General features: G+C 43.5%; 2 protein-coding genes across 5 annotated transcripts in view; one reads left to right on the top strand and one right to left on the bottom strand.

Moving 5' to 3' along the window:
• Nucleotides 1-1300: 1300 nt before the first annotated feature.
• cep15 (centrosomal protein 15) overlaps nt 1301-23493 on the bottom strand; it is a 44490-nt gene continuing 22297 nt past the window's right edge. For both annotated transcript variants that reach the window (XM_084025948.1, XM_084025949.1), the window contains one exon: nt 1301-1751. In XM_084025948.1, the coding sequence (XP_083882074.1) occupies nt 1512-1751 (240 nt within the window). In that variant the 3' untranslated portion in view covers nt 1301-1511. The remainder of the gene's footprint in view (nt 1752-23493) is intronic.
• LOC311023897 (uncharacterized protein) lies at nt 13478-22231 on the top strand. 3 transcript variants are annotated; one of them, XM_084026006.1, is made up of 5 exons: nt 13478-14153; nt 15069-15116; nt 20070-20225; nt 20474-20566; nt 21085-22231. In XM_084026006.1, the coding sequence occupies exons 3-5, from the start codon at nt 20217-20219 to the stop codon at nt 21394-21396; spliced, it is 414 nt and encodes a 137-aa protein (XP_083882132.1). In that variant the 5' UTR covers nt 13478-14153; nt 15069-15116; nt 20070-20216; the 3' UTR covers nt 21397-22231. The 3 variants fall into 3 exon arrangements, 2 of the variants coding, with proteins under 2 accessions (XP_083882132.1, XP_083882133.1); XM_084026007.1 differs by lacking the exon at nt 13478-14153 and having other exon boundaries at nt 20052-20225; XR_014598255.1 differs by lacking the exons at nt 13478-14153; nt 15069-15116 and adding an exon at nt 17335-18546 and having other exon boundaries at nt 18590-20225; nt 21085-22223.

The raw sequence follows: 23493 nt of genomic DNA, 5'->3' as shown, positions 1-23493 counted from the left end.
CTGCGTGGTTGACTCCGCCGTCAGTGTATGAATGTGTGTGTGAATGGGTGAATGTCAGTCATTCCTGTAAAGCGCTTTGGAGAAAAGCGCTATATAAATGAGGCCATTTAGTGTGAAGAAAGTGTAACAGTATATTACTATCAGTACAGTACAGATTTACATGAAATATATAACTGAATTCATTGACTTCATCTCCACATTTGACCTCACACTCTCCCCCTCTCCCCCCACTCACTGGGCCGGGAACCAACTTGACCTTGTCTTCACAATATCCATATCTGCATTATCAGTTACCCCGCTCACCGTGTCCGACCACCACTTTTTAACTTTCTCCCTCCCCATGAAGTCCACCACATCCCTCCCCTCTACGCCTCGAACGGTCACCAGCCGCCGCAACCTGAAATCCCTCACTCCCTCCGCTCTCTCCTCAACTGTTCTTTCCTCACTACCATCCTCAGAACAGTTCTCCTTAATGCCTACTGAGGAAGCCTCCTCCATCCTGATGTCCTCACTCTCCTCTTCTTTGGACACTCTCTGTCCCCCCATCTCACGACCATCACGATCATCTCCCTCCCCTCCATGGCTGTCCGAACCTCTGCGAACAAACAGATCAGTGTTGCGAGTGGCAGAGAGAAAATGGAAGAAATCGGGCCAGCACGAGGACCTTGCTCACTACCACCACCTCCTCTCTGACTTCACCTCAACTGTTTCGGCAGGTAATTCTGCCTTCTACCTGGCAAAGATCAACTCTTCCGCCTCCAACCCCAGGAAACTCCATGTTCTCCTCCCTCCTCACCCCTCCCCCTCCTCCACTGCTGATGACTTACTTTACCAAGAAAGTAAATGACATCAGCTCCTCATTCACACCTATAACCTCCCAGAAAACATCACTCTCAACTCTGATGGACTTACCAGCTTAAGCCCTCTCACCTCTGAAGACAGTCATGCACTTGTTACATCTAACCGTGCCACCACCTGCTCCCTCGACCCGATCCCCTCCTCTCTTCTCCAAGACATCTCACACGACATCTTGCCATTCCTCACCACCCTGATCACCCTGATCAACTCCTCCCTCACCTCAGGTGTCATTCCAGCGGATTTTAAGACAGCTACCGTGAAGCCTCTCCTTAAAAAACCCACCCTACATCTCCCCCAACCCTCAACTCGGATGGTCTTACCAGCTTTACCCCCCTCACCTCTGAAGATGTTCACGCACTTGTTACATCTAACCGTGCCACCACCTGCTCCCTCGACCCGATCCCCTCCTCTCTTCTCCAAGACATCTCACACGACATCGATGGCATTTATTCAGTCAATATAAACCACTGTTATATATTCCATATATTCAGTGTCATGTAACTCAAAAAGTACTGATTGTGTAATCCTCCATCATCAGACTGGCCCACTGATCGTTCCTGATTCCTGGTTGCTTAGGAACAACACTGATGCAGATGGACGTGTGCAGGTCGCTGGTGTCACTGAATCCACTTCCTTGTTCACCATGTTGTCCCTCACGAAGGAGGATCTGAACGGCGGAATGAGACCCCTGTTGCATGTTCGGCATCGCCGCTCACCGATGGAGCCATCCTGGGTTTGGGGCGTGGAGGCAGGCCCTGGTCTTTAGCTAGGCTGGCTTTGGGTTTGGCTCTCCTGGGTGGCCGTCCCGGACTATGAGAAGGGTGTGGGCCTTTACCCAGGAGGAAGTGCTCCCAGGCTGGGATAGATTTTTCCACAGACACCCAGTATCTTGTCTAGAACAGAGAAACAACATCAAGCTCATTGTCATCACAGCTGACATCACCATGAAGTGGTTAGCACACACATAGAAGCTAACACGGACCGTAGCCGTAAAAATGAAACGCAAGAGACCTGGGGCCTCATTTATAAAGCTTGCGTACGCACAAAACGGGGCTGGAAACGTGCGTACGCCACTTTCCACGCAAATGTTGTGATCTATAAAAACCAAACTTGACGGGAAAGTGTGCGTACCCGTAAGCAAACTCTGAGGCATGCGTACCGGTACGCACATTCTGGAGACTGGAAGGGAATCAGCAGTAAACGTGAGAAGAACTATATATTTTTGATGACTCGCACACATTTAATTACACTCCATATCATAGGTTAGATCTGCGTTATCATGATGAACTCCAGCAATGTTTTTGACGCTTTTAATGAGTGATAGTTTTTTTGATGTTAACACCTTCTTTTAAAATCTGACTTGTATCTTAAATCAAAATAATTTTGAAATATTGAATCAGCGCTGTCACCGCAGGAGCAGGAGACGGCCCAAATGCATGTAATGCAGTATACAATAAATACCTTGCATTAGATCACTGTAGAACACAGCGGGAATAACTAAATATTCTCCTTATTTATATATATCATCAACGCACATACATACATACAGCCATTAAGCCATCGTCTAATTGATACACTTATCCTCGTTTTTAAACCACCAGAGGTGTTCCGATTGTTTTTTCCTGTTGAGTAGTCCAAAGACCAGGTTTGGAGACACCAATAACTTATATTAACTTGTTGAAAAATAGCATAATAGGGCCCCTTTAAGGGTGGGACAAGACTTGCTAAACATATATGGCCCAGAGTTCCAATTTGATGTCTGGTCCTGTTATTTTGTCTGGAGAAAGGAAGGAAGCTGCTTTGTCTCTTGTCGGTAAGTCAGAAACAAATTGTAGATTTGGGTTCAGGCATTGTGTGAGTAAAGCTAGTTGCAACATTTAGTCTTGTGCTGATAGCTTGTTGTTGACATCCTAGTGAAACTGCCTATGCTAAGTGAGTAATCAACTAAGTTTGAGCCAGCTCAGGTGTAGTGAATAGACTTGATTTGAGGGAGGGGTCACACACAGTGCTTAAAGGGCTGCCAGTAAACCTCCTTCAAACCACATTTTGTCTGGAGAAAGGAAGGAAGCTGCTTTGTCTCTTGTCGGTAAGTCAGAAACTAATTGTAGATTTGGGTTCAGGCATTGTGTGAGTAAAGCTAGTTGCAACATTTAGTCTTGTGCTGATAGCTTGTTGTTGACATCCTAGTGAAACTGCCTATGCTAAGTGAGTAATCAACTAAGTTTGAGCCAGCTCAGGTGTAGTGAATAGACTTGATTAGAGGGAGGGGTCACACACAGTGCTTAAAGGGCTGCCAGTAAACCTCCTTCAAACCACATTTTGTCTGGAGAAAGGAAGGAAGCTGCTTTGTCTCTTGTCGGTAAGTCAGAAACTAATTGTAGATTTGGGTTCAGGCATTGTGTGAGTAAAGCTAGTTGCAACATTTAGTCTTGTGCTGATAGCTTGTTGTTGACATCCTAGTGAAACTGCCTATGCTAAGTGAGTAATCAACTAAGTTTGAGCCAGCTCAGGTGTAGTGAATAGACTTGATTAGAGGGAGGGGTCACACACAGTACTTGCGGTAAACTGAGCACTAAAAAGGCTGTCACTACAGCGTCAGCTGCAGCGTCTTGCCATCTGAACGAAGACAGTTGAACAAAGACAAGGGAGTCTATCTGCGGGAGTCAAGACAGTTGAACAAAGACAAGGGAGTCTATCTGCGGGAGTCAAGACAGTTGAACAAAGACAAGGGAGTCTATCTGCGGGAGTCAAGACAGTTGAACAAAGACAAGGGAGTCTATCTGCGGGAGTCAAGACAGTTGAACAAAGACAAGGGAGTCTATCTGCGGGAGTCCATCGAGGTAGGCATAACATCTTACCCCCCCTCGCAGCCATGTGTCTTATCCCAGTCAGGACATCACACTGGAGAAGATTTCACCGGAGACCCTTCACTCGAGGATGTAACCCATCCAATCTGCCAGTCTGCAGTCAAGAAGGCGGACACCATTTCAGCCTATGCGTCCCTGCAGTCTCTCCACTTCCTGGCCCTCACAGAGACCTGGATCACCCCAGAAAACACTGCCACTCCAGCTGCCCTTTCAACTGTCTACTCGTTTTCACACTCCCCAAGACGAACAGGGCGAGGAGGAGGAACTGGGCTCCTCATCTCACCCAGATGGTCCTACCAGGTCCTTCCTCTGGACCACCTACCCCAATCTACACTTGAATTCCACGCCGTCTCTGTCACCCTTCCTTTCAAACTCAACATCATAGTGATCTATCGCCCACCCGGTCCTCTCTGTGACTTTTTGGATGAGATGGATGCCCTCCTGAGCTACTCCCCTGATGATGGCACACCACTCGTCCTCGGTGACTTCAACATCCACTCGGGAAAGCTGCACTCATCTGAATTCATCGACTTCTTTTCCGCCTTTGACCTTACGCTCTCCCCCTCTCCACCAACTCACCGCGCCGGGAACCAACTTGACCTTGTCTTCACAAGATCCTGTGGCATCTCGGCACTCTCTGTTACCCCGCTCACCGTGTCCGACCACCACTTTGTGACTTTCTCCCTCCCCATGGAGCCCACCACATCCCTCCCCTCTACGCCTCGAATGGTCACCAGCCGCCGCAACCTGAAATCCCTCACTCCCTCCGCTCTCTCCTCAACTGTTATCTCCTCGCTACCATCCTCAGAACAGTTCTCCTTAATGCCTACTGAGGAAGCCTCCTCCACCCTGATGTCCTCACTCTCCTCTTCTTTGGACACTCTCTGTCCCCCAATCTCACGACCTCCAAGAAAGTTAATGACATCAGCTCCTCATTTACGCCTATTCCCTCCCAGAAGACATCTCCCCCAACCCTCAACTCGGATGGTCTTACCAGCTTTACCCCCCTCACCTCTGAAGATGTTCACGCACTTGTTACATCTAACCGTGCCACCACCTGCTCCCTCGACCCGATCCCCTCCTCTCTTCTCCAAGACATCTCACACGACATCTTGCCATTCCTCACCACCCTGATCAACTCCTCCCTCACCTCAGGTGTCATTCCAGCGGATTTTAAGACAGCTACCGTGAAGCCTCTCCTTAAAAAACCCACCCTAGACGCTACTGACATCCAAAGCTACAGACCTGTATCTCTTCTTTCATTCCTCTCTAAAACCTTGGAACGTGCCGCCTACAACCAACTGTCATCCTATCTCTCGCTGAACAACCTCCTAGACCCTAATCAATCAGGATTCAGGACTGCTCACTCCACTGAGACGGCCCTCCTCACAGTGACCGAGTCCCTGCGAGACGCCAGAGCCTCGTCCCACTCCTCCGTTCTCGTTCTCCTCGACCTATCTGCTGCATTCGACACAGTCAACCACCAAATCCTCCTCTCCACTCTGGCTGAACTTGGCATAACTGACTCTGCTCTCGCCTGGTTTACATCATACCTGACAAATCGCACCTTTCAGGTCACATGGAATGGCTCTATGTCCAAACCCTGTTCTCTGGACACGGGTGTCCCTCAAGGCTCAGTATTAGGACCGCTTCAATTATCACTATACACCAGATCACTAGGTTCTGTTATCACATCGCATCGATTCTCCTACCATTGCTACGCAGATGACACCCAGCTGTTCCTCTCTTTTCCCCCGTCCTCTGACACTCACATTGCAACTCGCATCTCGGACTGTCTGGCTGACATCTCTGTCTGGACAACTGCACATCACCTCAAGCTTAACCTTAATAAAACCGAACTCCTCTTCATCCCAGGGAAAGACTGCCCTCGCATGGACCTGTCGGTCACTGTCGAGGGCATCACAGTATTGCCGTCGTCAACTGCGAGGAACCTGGGTGTAATCCTCGATGACCAACTATCCTGCACCCCCAACATCACTGCTGTGGCCCGATCCTGCAGATTTGCCCTCTACAACATCCGCAGGATTCGGACCTTCCTCACAAAGGATGCAACGCAACTCTTGGTCCAAGCACTGGTCATCTCCCGCCTTGACTACTGCAACTCTCTCCTGGCCGGACTCCCGGCCTCTGCGATTAAACCATTGCAGCGTATCCAGAATGCTGCAGCACGCCTTATCTTCAATCTACCCAAATTCTCCCATGTGACCCCCCTCCTCCGTGACCTCCACTGGCTCCCTGTTGCAGCACGCATCCAATTCAAGACGATGACACTGGTCTTCAGGGGCATCAATGGAACGGCACCCATCTACCTTCAAACACTGGTCAAACCTCATGCCCCGAAGCGAGCACTTCGCTCCTCTACTTCAGCTGGCCGGCTGGTACCACCATCGCTGAAATCAAACAAATGTCGCTCAGCAAAGTCCAGACTCTTCTCTGTTCTGGCGCCTCAGTGGTGGAACGAACTCCCGACTAATGTCAGGACAGCTGAGTCATTTGCCATTTTCCGAAAAAGGCTCAAGACTCACCTGTTCAGACTTCACCTTGACTAGCATGACCCACTAACAGCCCCCCCCCCCCCCAAAAAAAGACCCTTACTTATAGCACTCTGATCGTAGCACTGTTGCTCTTGAAGTACTAGTTTACTCAGATGAGGACCTAACACTTGTTCTATTTTTAGCTCTTACTTTATCGTCAATGTTTTGTTGTGGTTTCCTTGTTTCCTTCTTTTGACAAATGTACTTATTGTAAGTCGCTTTGGACAAAAGCGTCTGCTAAATGACCTAAATGTAAATGTAATGTATGTAAATGTTATGGGCCCTGTGGGAGTGAGCCTCTCCTGTCTGTCTCCTCCGGGTGTTACTGTGGGGTCCGCTCTCCTTGTCACTTCCTGCAGGTCATCAGGAACACCTGCGGTTGCCCAGAAGAGGCTATAAAGACTGGCCAGCCCCTTCCTCACACTCTCTCTCTATGCCCGGCAGCTGAGGTCCATGCTGCAGGCCTTGCTGTCACTTCCCTCCACCGGCGACCTTTTGACCTTTTCCATCCACCTTTGTTTTGTTGTCTGTGAGGCTTCAGCCCAATAAAGAAGTTATTTATTTCAGCATTCGCTTTTGGGTTCTGGAGTCTCATTGTCTTGCTTCCCACTGAGCCTGGGTTGTAACAGGCCCAAATACTTCACTCATCAACTGGCCCACATCAAGCCAGTACCACCTGTACCACACCTGGGCCATGTTTGGTTCACATGCCTTATGCCAGCTGCCGACTGCATGCCAATCACTTAATGTCATTATTGACTCTGGACCCACTATAGAATTACAAAAATCTCTGATGCAAATTCAGTGTTTTCTTGGCATAAACAATATCTAATCAAATGGATGAAGTATTCATCCCCTAGTCATATACTAAGTATAAATATGACATAATGACTTCGGCTCCCCATAGGTGTAAATAATTTGAAATGGCAAAATATTTTGGCAACCTGGAAGACCCACAATGCATTCCTGGTCTTTAACGGTCCAAAGTTTAATGTGAGGTGTCAGTGATTGGGCTCTTGAGTTAACAAGCGCCAATTACTGCAAAACGCGGGCTGCGCGTTTTGTAGTATCATCAGGATCGCATTCGGATTGCAATTCGCATTTCAGCTGAAAGCATGGATACCATGCAGGAAAGGGTGGGCCGTAAGAGAACGAAGAAGTTTTCTAGGCCTAGGACTCGTTCCAGATCGAGGTCTCGCTCGAGGTCTGGGTCGCGTTCGCCTCCTAGCCGCTCATGCCCGGGGAGGACTCCAACGTCTGCCGGGGAAGAAAGATCGTCCTTCCGTACGCCAAACCGGACACCGAACCCGACCCTGCCTCGCCCAAACTTGGAGTTGATAACCCGGAATGTCATATGGAGGTAAATATCTTTAGTGTGCTTCTTTGCTTTATTGTCTGAATGTGTTTTCGTCATGATGAGTGTGTGTGTGGACGCTGTATCATTCTGCCATATTGTATACCTGGCCGGTCACCAGCGGCTCGCCGTGAAGTTGCGCACCGCAGTTACACATCCATGTCAGCGAGCAGCGCCCCATCCATCTGTGCGGCGGGGACCTTCGCAGTGCCCCAGCACTGCCGGCGGCAGTGGCATCGCAGTGGCTGGGTGGTCAGCGCGGCATGAGGTGACATGTTACAAATCACATTTAAAATTTTTAAATTCAATGTCTTAATTTCAGTGTTTCTCGAACTGCCAGAGACATAGGTGTGTTGTATGGAGACTGAAAGTCCTTTGTGTCTCCAGGGAAATACTGGGCAAATATGAATATCATCACATTATTGGTTTAGGAATGTGACAAAAAATTATAATAATAATAATAATATTTATCCACCAATGCCAACATACCAATGGGGGTGTATTTTTATTTTGGAAAACCAACAGTAAGCTACACACTTGACATGAACAGTTGTCCATTTCTTGTGTACATTCATTATGAAGCAATGTATCATTTTGTCTTGTGACGTGTTTGACCATCTGTGTTTGCCCCAGCCTACATCAGAGTGGAATGTTAACAATTTTTTCCCCCTCACATTTTTAGTGCAATCGTACAACTGCAGAAGAGTGTGGACACCCTCTCTGACACCGATGAGAAGTTTGATGAATGTGATGGAAAGGCTGGAAAGAATCGAGCCTAATCCTACCTCCTCTACCACCACCACAAAGATCCCACCAGAGTTGACGGTATGTGCTTTTCTGTCATCCAACATTTTTTTAGGCCAACGATCCTTTATCTGAGAAAAAAGAAGTAGGGACTCCCACTACATAGCCTATTGTATGAAATTGTGTTGCAGATTATACTTCCATAGATTTTACCAATGGAGACCGGCCAATAATTTGCTCATTTATAAAGTTACTCTCAAGACCTTTTAATACCAGATGCCCTGTACACTTAATAAAAAGTGTACTCACTGCATAAAAAGTGGGATTTCCGTCAGTATGTGGGACTGTAGATTGTTGTCGTGGAAGTTCAGGTATACGACTGCACACAATTTATGGGCAACACTGAAAACTGCTGGAAATTGACATGGGCCTTGCTTGGCAGTTGTCCCCCCATGACCCCACTCCCCCTAATTCTAGGAGAGGCTTTAACATGTAAATAAAAATGCTGTGAGCTATACAAATGCAAATCAGGGTAGCAGGGGGAGTTTTACCCCAGGTGCCCTTTTTTCTAAAAGTTATTAACTTAATTTTAAGAAAATCTCTGGTATAAATAGATCAGGCTCAGTATAGCCTAATTTTAGACTCTAAGCTTGAATTGATTTATTTAATGAGTATGTATGCTAGATTAATTACTGTGTATGTCATTAGCAATGGCCAATGTTATGCAAAAAAGATGCACAAAATTATCTTTATTTTTATAGAATGTCTTTAAAGTAAATTGTCACTTCACTGTCATCTGGGAACCCCCCAAAATGATGTGTAGGGGTCCCAACCGACAGGTTGAGAACCACGGGTGTACAGTATGTCCAAGAATCCATGGAATATGGCTCGCTTGTATGTCCAAGCATGTATTTATTGTCTCTCCTCTCCATTGCACACATTTGGACACCACTGTATTTATATCCCTACAGGCCTTGGTCCGTCATACATATAGAAGCCACACTGGGGCACAAGCCAAGTTAGAAGTAAGTCTGATCACGTTAATCTGGGGACCTAATTGGTAATTGTCTGTGATAAATGTCTTTGAGTCATCACTATTCTTTTGAGATGCCTTAAAATAATACATTTAGAGTTCATGACATGGTATTTGTGTTGTAATTTTCATTAACTAGGAGCCTGCAACAGGGCTTTTGAGTCCTACAAGGCCAGTAAGAAGCAGGACCTGGAGGGGACCAAGGAGGATATAAAGAGGAGGAAGACTCTTACCAGCAGGAGAGATCGAGTGAGTTATTGCCCTGCTCCATACTGTTGCATTTATTGATCGTGGTAATTATCAATTACCTTTTTTATGTAAGGGATATAAGAGGTGGTCACTACTGAAAAATGTGCTGCAGGAGACAAGGCAGAGCATATATAGCTCTGTGGTCCAGAGCTTAGTAGTAAGCAATATGGTTTCACTTCTCACCAAAACGATGGCATGGTTTATGATCTTAAGCCTATTCTACAGATCTGGTCAATAGCAGTTTTTATTGTCAGTCCAGATAGGTGTCACACTTGTGAATCAAAGATTCTCTGTCTGGAAATATTTTATTTAATGTCCATGAAGTAGAGTTTACACAAAAAGGTGGAGTTCTGAGAGGATTCCCACTATAGACAATAGGCTTTCAGCATCAGAAAACTGCCTCTGTTTCAGTGATTATAAAAATCATTAAGTTTACTCAAGTGTAGTTGTCATACACTCAGTGGTTTCCAGGGAGGTCCCAAATGATTTTGGAGGGTCCCGTGATAACTTTAGTAGTGCATAGGGCTGTAACGATACACGTATCGAAGCTGAAATCGTGACACTAAGATCCACGAACCTGTCTCGCGCCACGAGAAGGCAGAATCGCGACACAACTTCCGGTCCAGATCAGCACTATGAGCTGTAAGTAACACCACATTAACACCGCAGCGGTCGTTTGCTAATTCTCCGCCGTTGTTCGTTCACACGGAGCGAAGCACCGCTGGAGTAAAGACGAACCGCTGTGTAATTCACAGAAAGCAGCGCAAAGAGACGTCCCGGTACACGTCATGATGATGACGTGTGTGCGTTTTCAAGGGGTTTCCCTGGAGTCTCCCTGTCACTCAAAACCCTACGGAGGCTAAAGTTCACTGAAGTCTCGGTCTTGAGGGCTGACCGTGGCGGAGATTTTTTTTCATCATAAACACTCGGTGAGTTAAAAGTTTTTTTGCCGGTGACAGACGCTGTTTATCGGGCAGAATAATTGTAATTGTAAAAACATTGTAATACTAATGTAGACTGAAGTAATTAAAGTGGGTCATGTGTGCATGTTAGGAATTGTAACAGCTGAAATAAAAATTGTCAGTATACTGACCTGTGGGCGGCATTAAGTGAAGGTAGTTGCCCACGTATGTTTTACTTTCGTAAATTAACTTGTACAACATGTTTTGTGGGACAGAGGATACTTTCTCCAGAGGACTGGGGGGTATCTCTGTGGGGCCGATGCCAACTTTGTCAGTGATGAGGACAGTGACGAGGACAAAACGGTATACAAATTTGCCTCACCAAAGTGGCTGTCCGAGATAATGGAAACCTGCCAGAAGGCACTGGACAATAATAGAAAGAAGGGTGTCGAGCCAAGATCCACTCACCTACGCACAGACAGTGGACACTTTTCAAAAAGGCTCCCCCCTACTTCAGATAGAAAATCTATATCTGCATGCGAGTGAGGTGGAAGAAGACCCAGATGGAGATGTGTAAGACTTTTATTGTTTCTGTGGTGTGTGGTTTTTTGTTCTTACCTCGTTCTAATTTTAGATCTGTTCCTACCTTGTTTTAGACATACTTTAAGCATACTGTGTGTGTGTGTGTGTATGTGTGCACTGTGTGTGTGTGCACACTGTGTGTGTGTCCACTATATGTAGGGCCTGTGTGTGTGTCCACTGTGTGTAGGGTCTGTGTGTGTGTCCACTGTGTGTGTGCACTCTGTGTATGTGTGTACTGTCTGTGTGTGCACTGTGTGTGTGTGTGTGTGTGCGTGCGCACTGTGTACTGTGTGTGTGTGTGTAACATGTATGCACTGTACTATAGTACACTCATTGTACAAGAATAAAAAGTTATTTGCACTAAGTGATTTTTGTTTGTAATATTTATCATGATATTCTCTATCTTCAAAGTAGATCAGCCATTTTTGATGAGACAATTGGTGTAGAGGGGAAAAAGGAGCGTACCTAGTATAGGGACACTGCACTGAACTGTAGTGGTATTGTGAGTTAGGGCTTTGACTTTTGCCCAAAAATCATATTTGAAGTGTGTTTGTTTATTAATATATTAATAAACAATTAATATATTTGAATATTTATTAATAATATTTTGACCATTAAATGCCTTCAGTAAGACCTATATGGTATGGTATGGTACTTAAGTGGGCTGCACGGTGGTGTAGTGGGTAGCACTCTCGCTTCACAACAAGAGGGGCCCGGGTTCCTTCTGTGTGGAGTTTGCATGTTCTCCCCGTGTAAGCGTGGGTTCTCTCCGGGTTCTCCGGCTTCCTCCCACAGTCCAAAGACATGCAGGATGGGGATAGGTTAATTGATGACTCTAAATTGCCCATAGGTGTGAATGTGAGAGTGAATGGTTGTTTGTCTCTATATGTTGGCCCTGTGATGGACTGGCGACCTGTCCAGGGTGTACCCTGCCTTCGCCCAATGACAGCTGGGATCGGCTCCAGCCCCCCCGCGACCCTAAATACAGGATAAGCGGTAGAAAATGGATGGATGGATGGATGGTACTTAAGTTGTATATGTTTTGTCCACCAGAGGGCAGTGTATCAGTCAACATCAATAGGCAGGCAACGATGTTTTCAGAACCTTTATTTATTTAAGGTAAGACACAAACTGTGTATGCATTCGGTTTCATCAAAATAAAGATAAATAAGCCATCAAACATAAAGACAAAATAAAGGTAGGCCTAAAAACAAAACCCCATCCTACCAGCCATTAACGGCCCATTAACAGATTGTTTCTGGCTGCAGTTTATTTGGCTACAGACTTTTTTAAGTTATTCGGCAAAAATACCAGGTGATTCACATGTTCAGACATTATCGGGGCCGTCAGTGCCGACTGTTTGGCGGGGTTTGTTTGCCTATTTACCGGCAGTATTCCGGGCAGCGCGTCTAGAGTTTGCGGTTCTCGGGACGGAGCGCAAGTGCGGGCTCGCGGGGCCCGCCCGCTGCCCGGTGTCGGTGTGGGCTCCAGGCTGCTTTCAAACATTATCGGGGCCGTCAGTGCCGACTGGTCGGCGGGGTTTGTTTGCCTATTTACGGGCAGTATTCCGGGCGGCGCGTCTTAGATTTACGTTTCTCGGGACGGAGCGCGAGTGCGGGGCTGTTGTCGATGCAAACAAGGACGCTAACGTCACCTATAGGAGCCCAGATGACCAATGATAGCCTTGCTAATGAGCTTGCGATTCACACAACTTCATCAGGCGTGAAAAAGCCTCGGAATCTGAATTGAAAACAACGTTCAAGCAAAGACATTTACAAAAAATAATGCCCATAACAGGTTCGAATATTAAGGTCTGCCTAATATTCGTTCGAATATATAAATATTTTTTGATATTCGAATTATATTATATAATAACGAAGTTCGGAGTCAAAGCCCTATTGTGAGTCACCCTATGGGCCATGAATGGAATACTGAAATATACAGACTGCTGAAATAATTTGTAGGACTAACAATATGGTTGCAGAGGGTACCAATGCAGTATTCGGAATCAAAATAAAAATGGTGTTAGGACTTCAAATATGGTTGCAGGGAGTATCTGTACAATATTTGGAATCAAAATACAAACGGTGTTAGGACTTGAAATATGGTTGCAGGGAGTATCCGTACAATATTTGGAATCAAAATACAAAGGGTGTTAGGACTTGAAATATGGTTGCAGAGGGTATCAATGCAGTATTCGGAATCAAAATACAAATGGTGTTAGGACTTGAAATATGGTTAAAAGTGGTATCAATGCAATATCGTGATGAAGACAGAACTAGTGTTTTGACTTGAAATATGGGTAGTGGTAATATCTTGACACTGGATACAGGGTTTTTCCTGCGTTCAAAATTGCGAGGCGGCCGCCTCCAGCTAATTTCGTGCCGCCCCCAGCTTTTTTCTTAATTTTGTGCCGCCATATCGCTCTGCCCCCAGCTATGGATGTCATTTTAACTGCAGTTGCTGCATTGCGCCGCTATGGGGGCGCTGTATCAACCGTTCCGCCTCGTTAAACCACCACGATGTCGCTTTCTACTTTGAAAACACAGAGTTGACACTGTATTTTGATAAGCTGTTGCACTCTTCAGACTCGTGGTGTGAGCGGAACCGGTCCATACACTGAAAAAAGGGAAATATTGGGTCTTTGAATTCACAAAAGTGAAGTTAGTAAAAGCAACACAATACATTTATATTCTGTTTGTGAACATGGTTTAATCAAGTACACTTAAGTTGTTTATAAATAATGTTGAACTAACACGTTTCTTGCAAGTTGATTGAAATGAATCAAATTAAAAAAACAAACTCATTGTAATCGAGTTTAGTCTCGAATGTCGCCAGGCAGTGTCGTTATCCCTCCGGAACAGAAGGTGGCGCTTACGCGCAGGTAGTTGGATGCCAAAAATAGACCAAGAAGAAGACCTCTCAGAAGGAAAGACCGCGAACCAACGTAACGTTGTCGGAGAGTCTCCATGCTTTGCAGCAAGAGGTCGCGACACAATATCTGAAAAAGTAAGTTCTTCAAATTTATATATGTTCCTGTTGGAGTAAGTTGGGCGACAGTGGACTTGAGCCATGTAATATAACAAGCCTGTTAACTCTGTCAGCCTATTTGCATAACATGGTGGGGAACTTTAGCTAACACTCGCTAGCTAAGCGTCAGTGTGTGTTTCTCTGCTGAGCCCGCGGCTCCCGGGCCCGCTGCTGCCCACAGCGCTAGCCGTTGGAGAGCAGCCGCTAGCCGGCTGTGTTGAGTGAATTTCATCGAACGTCGCCTCTGCACCAGACTGTGACTATGGCGGGTGGGGGAGGAGGGTAAATAACGCTGGGTTCACACAGGACGAATAGGCGCGTCGCGGAGCCCGCTTCCATTCGGTGTCCTGTTTAACCTATGGTGTCGTTCACACTGGATGCGGAGCGCCGCGACGAGGCGCGGAGGTCCCGCGCCATGAAGCGATCATTTCGGCGTCTGGTCTATTTTTTGCGTGCGACGCGAGCGAACGCGTCAATTCTGGCAGGAAATCACACAGAGAAACACGAGACAATCCGGTCAATTTTCAAAATTAAAGCAATTTTCAAAATAAAATGCCGCGATTGACAAATGCGATCATATTTGTTTATCTAAACTCGCACTGGGAAACAGGAAGAGACGATACATTTAATAAATGTGAAGAGTAGACAAACAAAAATGTGTATTTCAACTGTATATCTGCACTAGGCCTACTCTCTCTCTCTCTCTCTCTCTGTATATGTGTCTCTCAGAGAGAGAGAACGGATAATACAAGAAGTGTACAAACTACTTGGTTACAGAAACATGGCGTATTAATTTTATGGGGTTATTTACTCCATAGTTTTGACATGTTTAGGATTGTGTGTGTGTGTTTTTAATTGAGACACCTGACTGATGCTAAATATTTTCTTTCACAGGTTCACTGGCCCATTTGCATATCATACATTGAAAAGGCTCTGTAATGGGTAGGTACTCTCACATTTATTTATGCCCTAAATTTGCATCTTCATTTACCTGGAGATACATTTTAAAAATAATGTGAGATATTGATAAAATGTTAATTGTATTTTTTCACATTTGATTATGATCGAAAATATTGACTTTATTCTGCCAAATATCGCTGGTCTAAACAAGCAAGTGTTAGTCCTCTGAGGACGGATTGGGCGGATCCGCACAAATAGTCTAAAGTTTTACATATCTGTGAATATCTCCGAAACGGTTTATGATAGAGAGATGCAAAGGGATTGAAAAATTATATTTTCATTCAAAAACTCTTCACTAGTTCTGTTTGAGGTGTGATTTTGAGTAAAAAATTACAAAAATCTACTTTTCATTTTTGAAATTCTTTAGTGTATTGTAGATTTTTCACTCATACTTCTTTTATAAGCACATTACATGAATGCCTATGATAGCCTAGGTTCTCCTGAATCTATAGGTACCAAAGGTGTTCCATATACATTAAGTATTGTTTATAAGCCCAAATGTTAAAGAGTAAAAACGAGCTGAAAATGGCTTAGTCCTCAGAGGGTAAAAGTCCTATGAATTTATTTGGAAATTACAGCATATTTCCATCTTGTATAGAATTTTGGTAGTGCAGTGAGCCTTTTTGTTCTGACTCGCATTTTGGGGATGGATGATATGACTAACGATGATCTTGATGTATTATTGCAGGATTAGGTCCAGGGAATGTGGAGCTGTAAGGGGTGCACAGAAACTGTATCAAGTAGGTCCAAGCTTTTACATCACTACAAGTTAAAGCATCCACATTTTGGACGTAGTTCTCGCTATCCATGTACATACCAGCACTGTCCATGCACGTTTAAGACGTGGAATGCCCTTATTGTCCACCAAAGTAAAATCCACACCACAGGTGTCCCTCACAAAAAAGAAGCTATATTCAGTTGTCACATTTGTAGTTGCACTGATTTAGCATCAGAGAAGGATTATTTTTCTCATATAAATGCACATCTCAAACGAAACGAGACAATCATTTGTATGTTTTTAGGATGTGACTTTAAGACAAACATTTATTGTACTTTTAAATCACACAAAAACCGAAAACACTGCCATCACACATTGGTTGATTTTAAACCAGAAGTAGTTATAACTACAAGGATATCATCTGTGAATGAATTGGAAGCAAACAGTGAGGAGTGTGTTGATGAGTCAGATACTGCCATTCCTTCAAACACTCATTCTCATACTGAAGACTTGCAGAAGGTCATTGAGCATAGATTTGCCGCTGCTTTGCTGAAGTTAGAACATTTGGTCCATGTGCCCACTTCAGCTGTAGATGATTTTCTCGGGGAACTCCATCATTTGATCTGTTCTGCCCCTGTGCCATTATCTTGTGACATTGTGAGTGACATCTTTCATCAGAGAAACCTCTCTGTTGATGAACTTGTAATTAGAGAAACTGTTAATGCAATTTGTTCTGGTAATCCAGTGCAAAGGTCCATACAAAAAGGGGGCTCTCTAAGTACAGCCTATCTGCGTAAGCAGTATTACAAGGATAACTTTGGGGTTATAGAGCCAGTTGAATACATTCTTGATGCTAAAAACAAACGCAGTTTCCAATATGTCCCAATATTGAAGTCCTTACAGCAGCTGTTAAGTAGAGAGGATATCATTACAAAAGTTGTTGAGGGTCATCAAAGACAGGAAGGCACAAATTCTGGTGTGACACATCAGTACAGATCCTCAAGGGACGGCTCTCTATTTAAGGAAAATTGTTTCTTTGCTGGAGAAAAGCCAAGGATCATCCTAAATTTGTATGTTGATGACTTTGAAACTTGTAACCCACTTGGCACCTCACGAAAGAAGCATAAGCTTTGTGCTGTTTATTGGGTATTGGCTAACTTGCCCCCGGGGTCTCATTCTGCTTTGTCATCTATCTACTTGTCAGTATTGTGCAAAACCGATGATGTGAACACCTATGGTTATGATAAAATCTTTGAACCTCTTCTACAGGATCTAAAAACTCTTGAGGAGCTTGGTGTTTATGTCCCACTGTTAGGTGAGTCACTTCAAGGTGCAGTATTCAGTGTAGTGGCTGACAACCTGGGAGCTCACAGTGTTGCAGGATTTTTGCAGTGTTTTTCAGTGGAATACTATTGCAGATTTTGCACAGGAAGCAAAAGTGATATTCAACTACATTCTGTTGCATCTGGTGCTTTTAGTCTGAGAACCAAGGAGCTACATCAGACCCATGTCAGACAAGTCAAAGATACTGGTACAAATTGTTTTGGAGTGAAAAGGGAATGTGTCTTCACAAAAAATCTGTCTCATTTTCATGTCATCTTTGGTTATCCTCCTGATCTTGCCCATGATGTATTTGAGGGATTAATCCCAGTAGAGCTTGCTCGTTGCTTGACAGTGCTCATTTCAAACAAATACTTCACATTAGCTGATCTGAACACTGCTATTTTGAAGTTTCCCTACAAATGGGCCGACAGGACAAACAAACCTCATGTTGTGTCACAGAGTTTCTCTAGCAGAAAAACAGTGGGCGGAAACGCCCATGAAAATTGGAGTTTGCTCAGGTTTTTGCCTTTTTTGGTGGGATCACGTGTACCTGAGGATGAGCCTGCATGGCTCATCCTCATGGATCTGAAGGACATCACTGAGCTTGTTGTTGCCCCTGTACATAGTGATGACTCACTAGCTTTTTTGGAAGGCAAAATCCTGGAGCACAGGCAGCGGTACCAAACACTGTTCCCAGACATCAAGCTCATCCCAAAAAAACATTATTTGGAGCACTACCCCCAAATAATTAGGCTGTTTGGTCCAGTTGTCGGACAGTGGACGATGCGCTTTGAGGCTAAGCACAGCTTTTTTAAGCAAATCATCAGGCATACAAGCTGTTTCAAAAATGTGCCTCTTTCCTTAGCCTCAAAGCATCAAATGATGATCGCCTACCATTTGAGCTCTCCATGTCTGAATAAGTCAGACCTAGAGGTTTCAGCTGTATCTACTCTACCAGTAGACTTACTCAGAGAGGAGATAGCACAAGTCATCAGACAGAAGTTCCCAGACACATCTGAGGTTCAACTTGCACAGTGTGTGACAACCACTCGGAAGGGAATGATACTGGCCCACAGAGCAACAGGTGGATTGCCTGAATTTAGTGAAATTGACCAAATCTGCATTTTGCATGACAGTGTGCTCTACATTGTCAATGAGCTCTGTGGTTGGTATAGAGAGCATTATAGAGCCTTTGAACTCAGTCCATCACCCACAAGAACATTCACACTCGTGGCACCCAGTGAACTCCTTGATACTTATCCACTAGCTGACTACAAGATTGGATCAGCTTGCATGGTGACTTTGAAAAGACATATTGAAATAAAAGGTGGTGTGCAATAATTCAGGGGAGGGTTTATGACACTGTATAACGTGTGTGTGTCATAATTTGTGTGATATCTAAGTCATTAAAAAGCTTTAAATTAGAATTCATGGGGTTATTATTTCAGTTGAAATGTTAGCGATTAAAAGGTCTTACATTTAAATTCATGAGGTCTTAATTTGTTCTAACCTAGCTTCAAAATCCTTGAAGTGCTGAAATTAAATAAATATTAGTTGACTATTCTAATTTTTTCCCATCATACTAATATATTTTATACTGGATTTGACATTTTTAATTATATTGATGTCTGATTAATATTCTTTGTGTTTCTGCAGAATAAAGGGCTTTGAAGATGGCCATGCCTGTGATCGTGAAGATCTTACTGACTGATGGCAGCTGTCAGAGGCTGAGTCTTGCACATGGACTCCCTGAATCTCTTGAAGACCTTATGGCTGAAGTCAAAAAACAGTGTAACCTTCAGGGAAACATCAGACTTCAGTTTATGGACTTGTTGTTCGGGAATGAGTTTATGAACCTAACTTCAGTTTCAGAGGTGGAGGACAGAGGGACTCTAAGAGTAATTGATTTGTCAATGCCCACAATGCAACATGAGAGCTCTACAGTCCTACCCTTCCAAGCATCAAGTCCTTGCTCAGCAAATGACTCTTCATCACTGTCAGGTGGACTTGTGGATACAGATATACTATCATCAAATGAGTCTACAAGCTCACGGTCCTCCTGGCCAGCTGTGTTTCATGTACCTAAGTTCTCCTATGATGCAGAATTAAAACTTCAGCGGGCAGGTTTAGTCTACATTCAAAATGGCACTGTACTCATTCCAGATCCCAAGTTGAAGTCAGCCATCCTTGATGGGTTAGTGCAGGAAATTGTGCAGTATAAAGTGTATGTTAGTGATACGGAGATGGAACAAGTAGCCCAGAGTCTCATCAAGAAACATCCATGTCTAACTGAGAAGGGGTCCAGTACTGGATATGGTGGTTGGAAGATGAGTGTAAAATATAAACTATCTAACTACCGCACACAACTGAGAAAACTGGGATGCCCAGAAGTGACAGTGAACTCTTTAAAAAACAAACCTGTTGGAAAGCGCAGCGCAGCCTTTGGCATCAAAAAGGCAAAGAGAGCAGAAGTTAATTTTTGCCCCACATACCCATCAGCTGAAACTGAGGAGAGTCTAGAAGCCATGCGGAAAGCTTTACTCTTGGATGTAAAGAAGAGGAACAACCGAGAGGCTGTGAAGCTCAAGATGGAAAAGACTTTCGCACATAGACGACATGAGGTTGTTCGTGATGCACCGATGGTGAATGATTTCATGGCAAGATGGCCTGCTTTGTTTGACGTCAGTGAGGTAAGGCTGATCTCATGCTGTTTTTTTTTGTTGTTTTTTTTATCTTGGATTGGCTGTTGAAAGGACTGTCTTGTGTGCACTGGCAAATTGCTATTATACCTAATAGCACTTCATGTTTCTGTGCTTCATCTCCCTCCTTGACTGTCCTGCTCTGCTTTTATGTGTGATGGTGACATTCTCCCTGAGTCCTCTGTGCTTTTTCAGATCAACGCTGAATTCAAGAGAATCACCACCGTTCCACTTCAGTCCAAGTTCCTGTCTCAGCTAGACTTCCAATCTGACAATCTGACAAGGCTGTTCCAAAGGAGAGGAGGACAGCTAGGGGAAAAGCTCAAAAGAGTCACTGCACAAATGGCTAATGTAAGTGATGCAGGCCTCCTACAGTCCTAGAAATGTTTTTTAAAGAATTACTGCCTTATTTTTTTTTTGGAGGGGGGTGGGGGTTGCCTATTTCTATATTCCACCTCTTCTTTCTTTTGTAAGTCGCACAATCATAGGAAACTTGAGACAAATACTGTGCACCCTTAGGACAGTTTATACCAATCGATGTTGTTAAGTTAAGGCACATGAGCTGAATTAAGACACTAATCTACAAAATGTCCTTTCAGTGTGATGATGTAGATGCTGGACGAGAGTGGATCATTAAAGGAGTCTGTTTCTACATGGGCGAAGATCCAGATAACCTTCTACAGGAATATGTGGTATGTATATGAATCAGTGCTTCCACTCTTCTTCCACTCTTCTCTTATTCTCATTCTTGATCACTTGTGCTGAAATTATTCATCAATTAAAATAATATTCATTATAATTTTCATCATCAACAGCTTACTGTTTCATACAACAAATCTGTGTTTCTGGTTGCTAAATGAACTTAAAGGTAGAATGAACGGTTCTCAAGACTTTTTGTCAAATTTAGCAAATATCTCATGGCCCGCCAGCTGTCTCATCTGTGTATGTGCTGAAAGAATCCTGTGTTCATACACAGCCATGGATCTGTAAATGTGCAACAAAGTGGCTCAGACTGCATTAAAAGTGGTCTCTCATGGAACAGATAATGCTTCCATTTTATTAAATGTTTATATTTGCCTTGATTCTAACTTTCACCTTACCTAGATCTATAGTGTCACTGTTTTATGTTTATCATTTTCTTCATGGAGCTTGGTGAATAGTTTTGATTTTGCTAACTTTGGTTTACTTACCTTTTGTCTGTTTTGTACAGGGCCTGGATAACAACACCATCAATGAGGCCATTGAAGACACCACTGTTGGGATCTATGTTGTCAAAGAACATGCTTCAAGTGATGAAGTAGAGGACATTGGCATTGTTCTTGAAGGCATCAAGGTGTTACAAGATCTTGATAATGTAGCATTAGCTGTTGCTATGCTGTTCGGACTGATGTATGTGCTCAACCTTAACTACCCTGCTAACCTCCGCTACACTTTCGAGGTTATCCAAAAGATTTGGATGGAACTGGATGGAGGTAAGCTTTCCAACAAAGCACTTACTCTGAAAAACAGGCTCTCTCAGTGAACTGGTCACACTGATATCACTGCAGCCTTTTTTTATTTTATTTTTTTATTTCTCCATGACGAGTCGACGCAGGGTTTATTACTTTTTGTTTGCAAATCTACTTTGATTTGTCATCTATGTAAAATGGTGCTCACAGGGTTAACCGTCATGGTTAAATTTTCTTTATGAACACTAGCTCTTACTTGCCTAATTCAGATTTTGGCATAGTTTGTTTACTGGTTTACAGTAAAAAATATTTGTATTTGTATCACAGTTTTTGAATATACTGCAATAAGTGATTTGTATTTTCATTATTTGTGTTTTGAATCTGCTGGTATCATAATGGTAACAGCTTTGTATTTCTACGCTGAAGTTACTGTATGTGTGAACAGTAGCTCTTACTTGCCCAATTCAGATTGTGGCATATTTTGTTTACTGGTTTACAGTAAAAAAATTTACATTTTATTAATGTTATTTTGTATTTGCTGTTGAGGATGCACTTGAGCTGTACTAACTGTTTTTGAATGTACTCCAATAAGTGATTTGGGGTTTGTATTTTGAATCTACTGGTATTATAATGGTTACAGCTTTGTATTTTGATGCTAAATCTACTGTATGTGTGTGATTTCCAAAGTTTTATGGAAGAATACAGTACATTTTTTCAATGAAATCGGTTTTGATTTTTGTATTTGCACACAACACAAAACTGATGTCTACAATGCATTTGGCTGGCTTTAACAAATGAAGTTACATTTAGAGACCTAACCTGGGTTTAAGGAAATTATAAAATTGCTTTTAATTTACATAATACATTTAAATAATATTAGCATTAACAAATCAAGTTTGTTATATTTGAAAATCAGGTATCCTGAACATGATAAAATCGCTTTCATACTACTTAATTAATTGGTGTTGCAGTAGCTTAAAAAAATAAGTTAACTCAACTTGATTATTTTAAATACCTGAACATGATTGAAATATTTTGGTTTAACAAGTAATAATTCATTGAGAAAAAGAAGGAAATTGTGTCAGTCATCCACATTCTTATCATGTGGGACCGATGTACACATTAAAATCAAGTAAATCCAAAGGATTCTTTTTTTCAGTGTAGGGTCCATAATATTTATTTTATTACATTACATTATTATTTATTTTTACATAATAAAAATGCCGCTGTGTGTCTCCGTCCAAAACCCGCTGCGCTCGCGCTGCCTGCTCGCGCTGCCTGCTCGCACAGATCCGCTCGTGCGCACATGCGCTGATGCAGGTCGAGTGTTGTCGAGAAATATAAGCAGAGACGGCGCTCCTTAAAAACAACATCACGCCATGTGTGTGTAGTATTAGGACGTGATGATGTATGTACAACCGGCCAAAGCCCGTTTGCCCCCCCTTTTTGCCCCCCCATGTTTTTGATAAGATGTGGAACTTTGAGTTAACTGCTGTTGAGTAAACCTATAACTTATATTTTACTCGATAAAATAAGACAATATATGCACTCATATGTCGTTGTAGTGTTTTACAGTATCTGTAGCTATTAATGTGATGCTCATCATTTTCCAGCCATATTTTTCTGGACCCTGATCATTTCCATCAACCAGCACCTTAATAAGTCACTCTCTCCTTGTGATCTTGAATACACTCTGGTTGAACAAAAATGTTGAATGCAAATATAATAATTGCAGAATTGCAGACTGCTTGCTGTGCCACCTGACTTAATCCAACTGCACCAATACACCATCCCACATGTCTCGTCTGTTTAGGGTTTTTTCGGTGGGTACCACAAGCTGTTTGCTTTTACACACAAGCAGGAGTGAATGGCAAAATCGTGTGCTTTTCTTGCTGTTTTCCCCCTCGGGTATCACGTGAATTGGGCGTTCCCGGGGGCGTTCCCAGGTTGCCGACTGGATCTATGGTCAGGATGGTACCACCTCTGCCTCAATTTGAGCCAGGAAAAACCCTGGGATATGAGTAATGGATCATCTCAACATATGACAGCAGTCCATATCTGATGAGATATTTTAGACGTTGATTAGAGTTGCTGTCCGAATATGGCAGGTGGATCTTGTAGAGTATCCACCTGGGATATGGCAAGTATAAAAGTGTTCCCATAGCCGGAGT

The sequence above is a fragment of the Eutrigla gurnardus genome (assembly GCF_963514095.1).
Source record: "Eutrigla gurnardus genome assembly, chromosome: 2".
NCBI classification, from domain to species: Eukaryota; Metazoa; Chordata; class Actinopteri; order Perciformes; family Triglidae; genus Eutrigla; species Eutrigla gurnardus.
The sequence above is the reverse complement of the archived record's forward strand: the minus strand, read 5'-3'. Positions and strand labels throughout refer to the sequence as shown.

What these genes read in the sequence shown, in the direction of transcription:
- LOC311023897 (XM_084026006.1), top strand. An exon ending in ACCTTCTACAGGAATATGTG is followed by an intron (nt 20,567 to 21,084) that starts GTATGTATATGA and finishes TGTTTTGTACAG; the next exon opens with GGCCTGGATAACAACACCAT.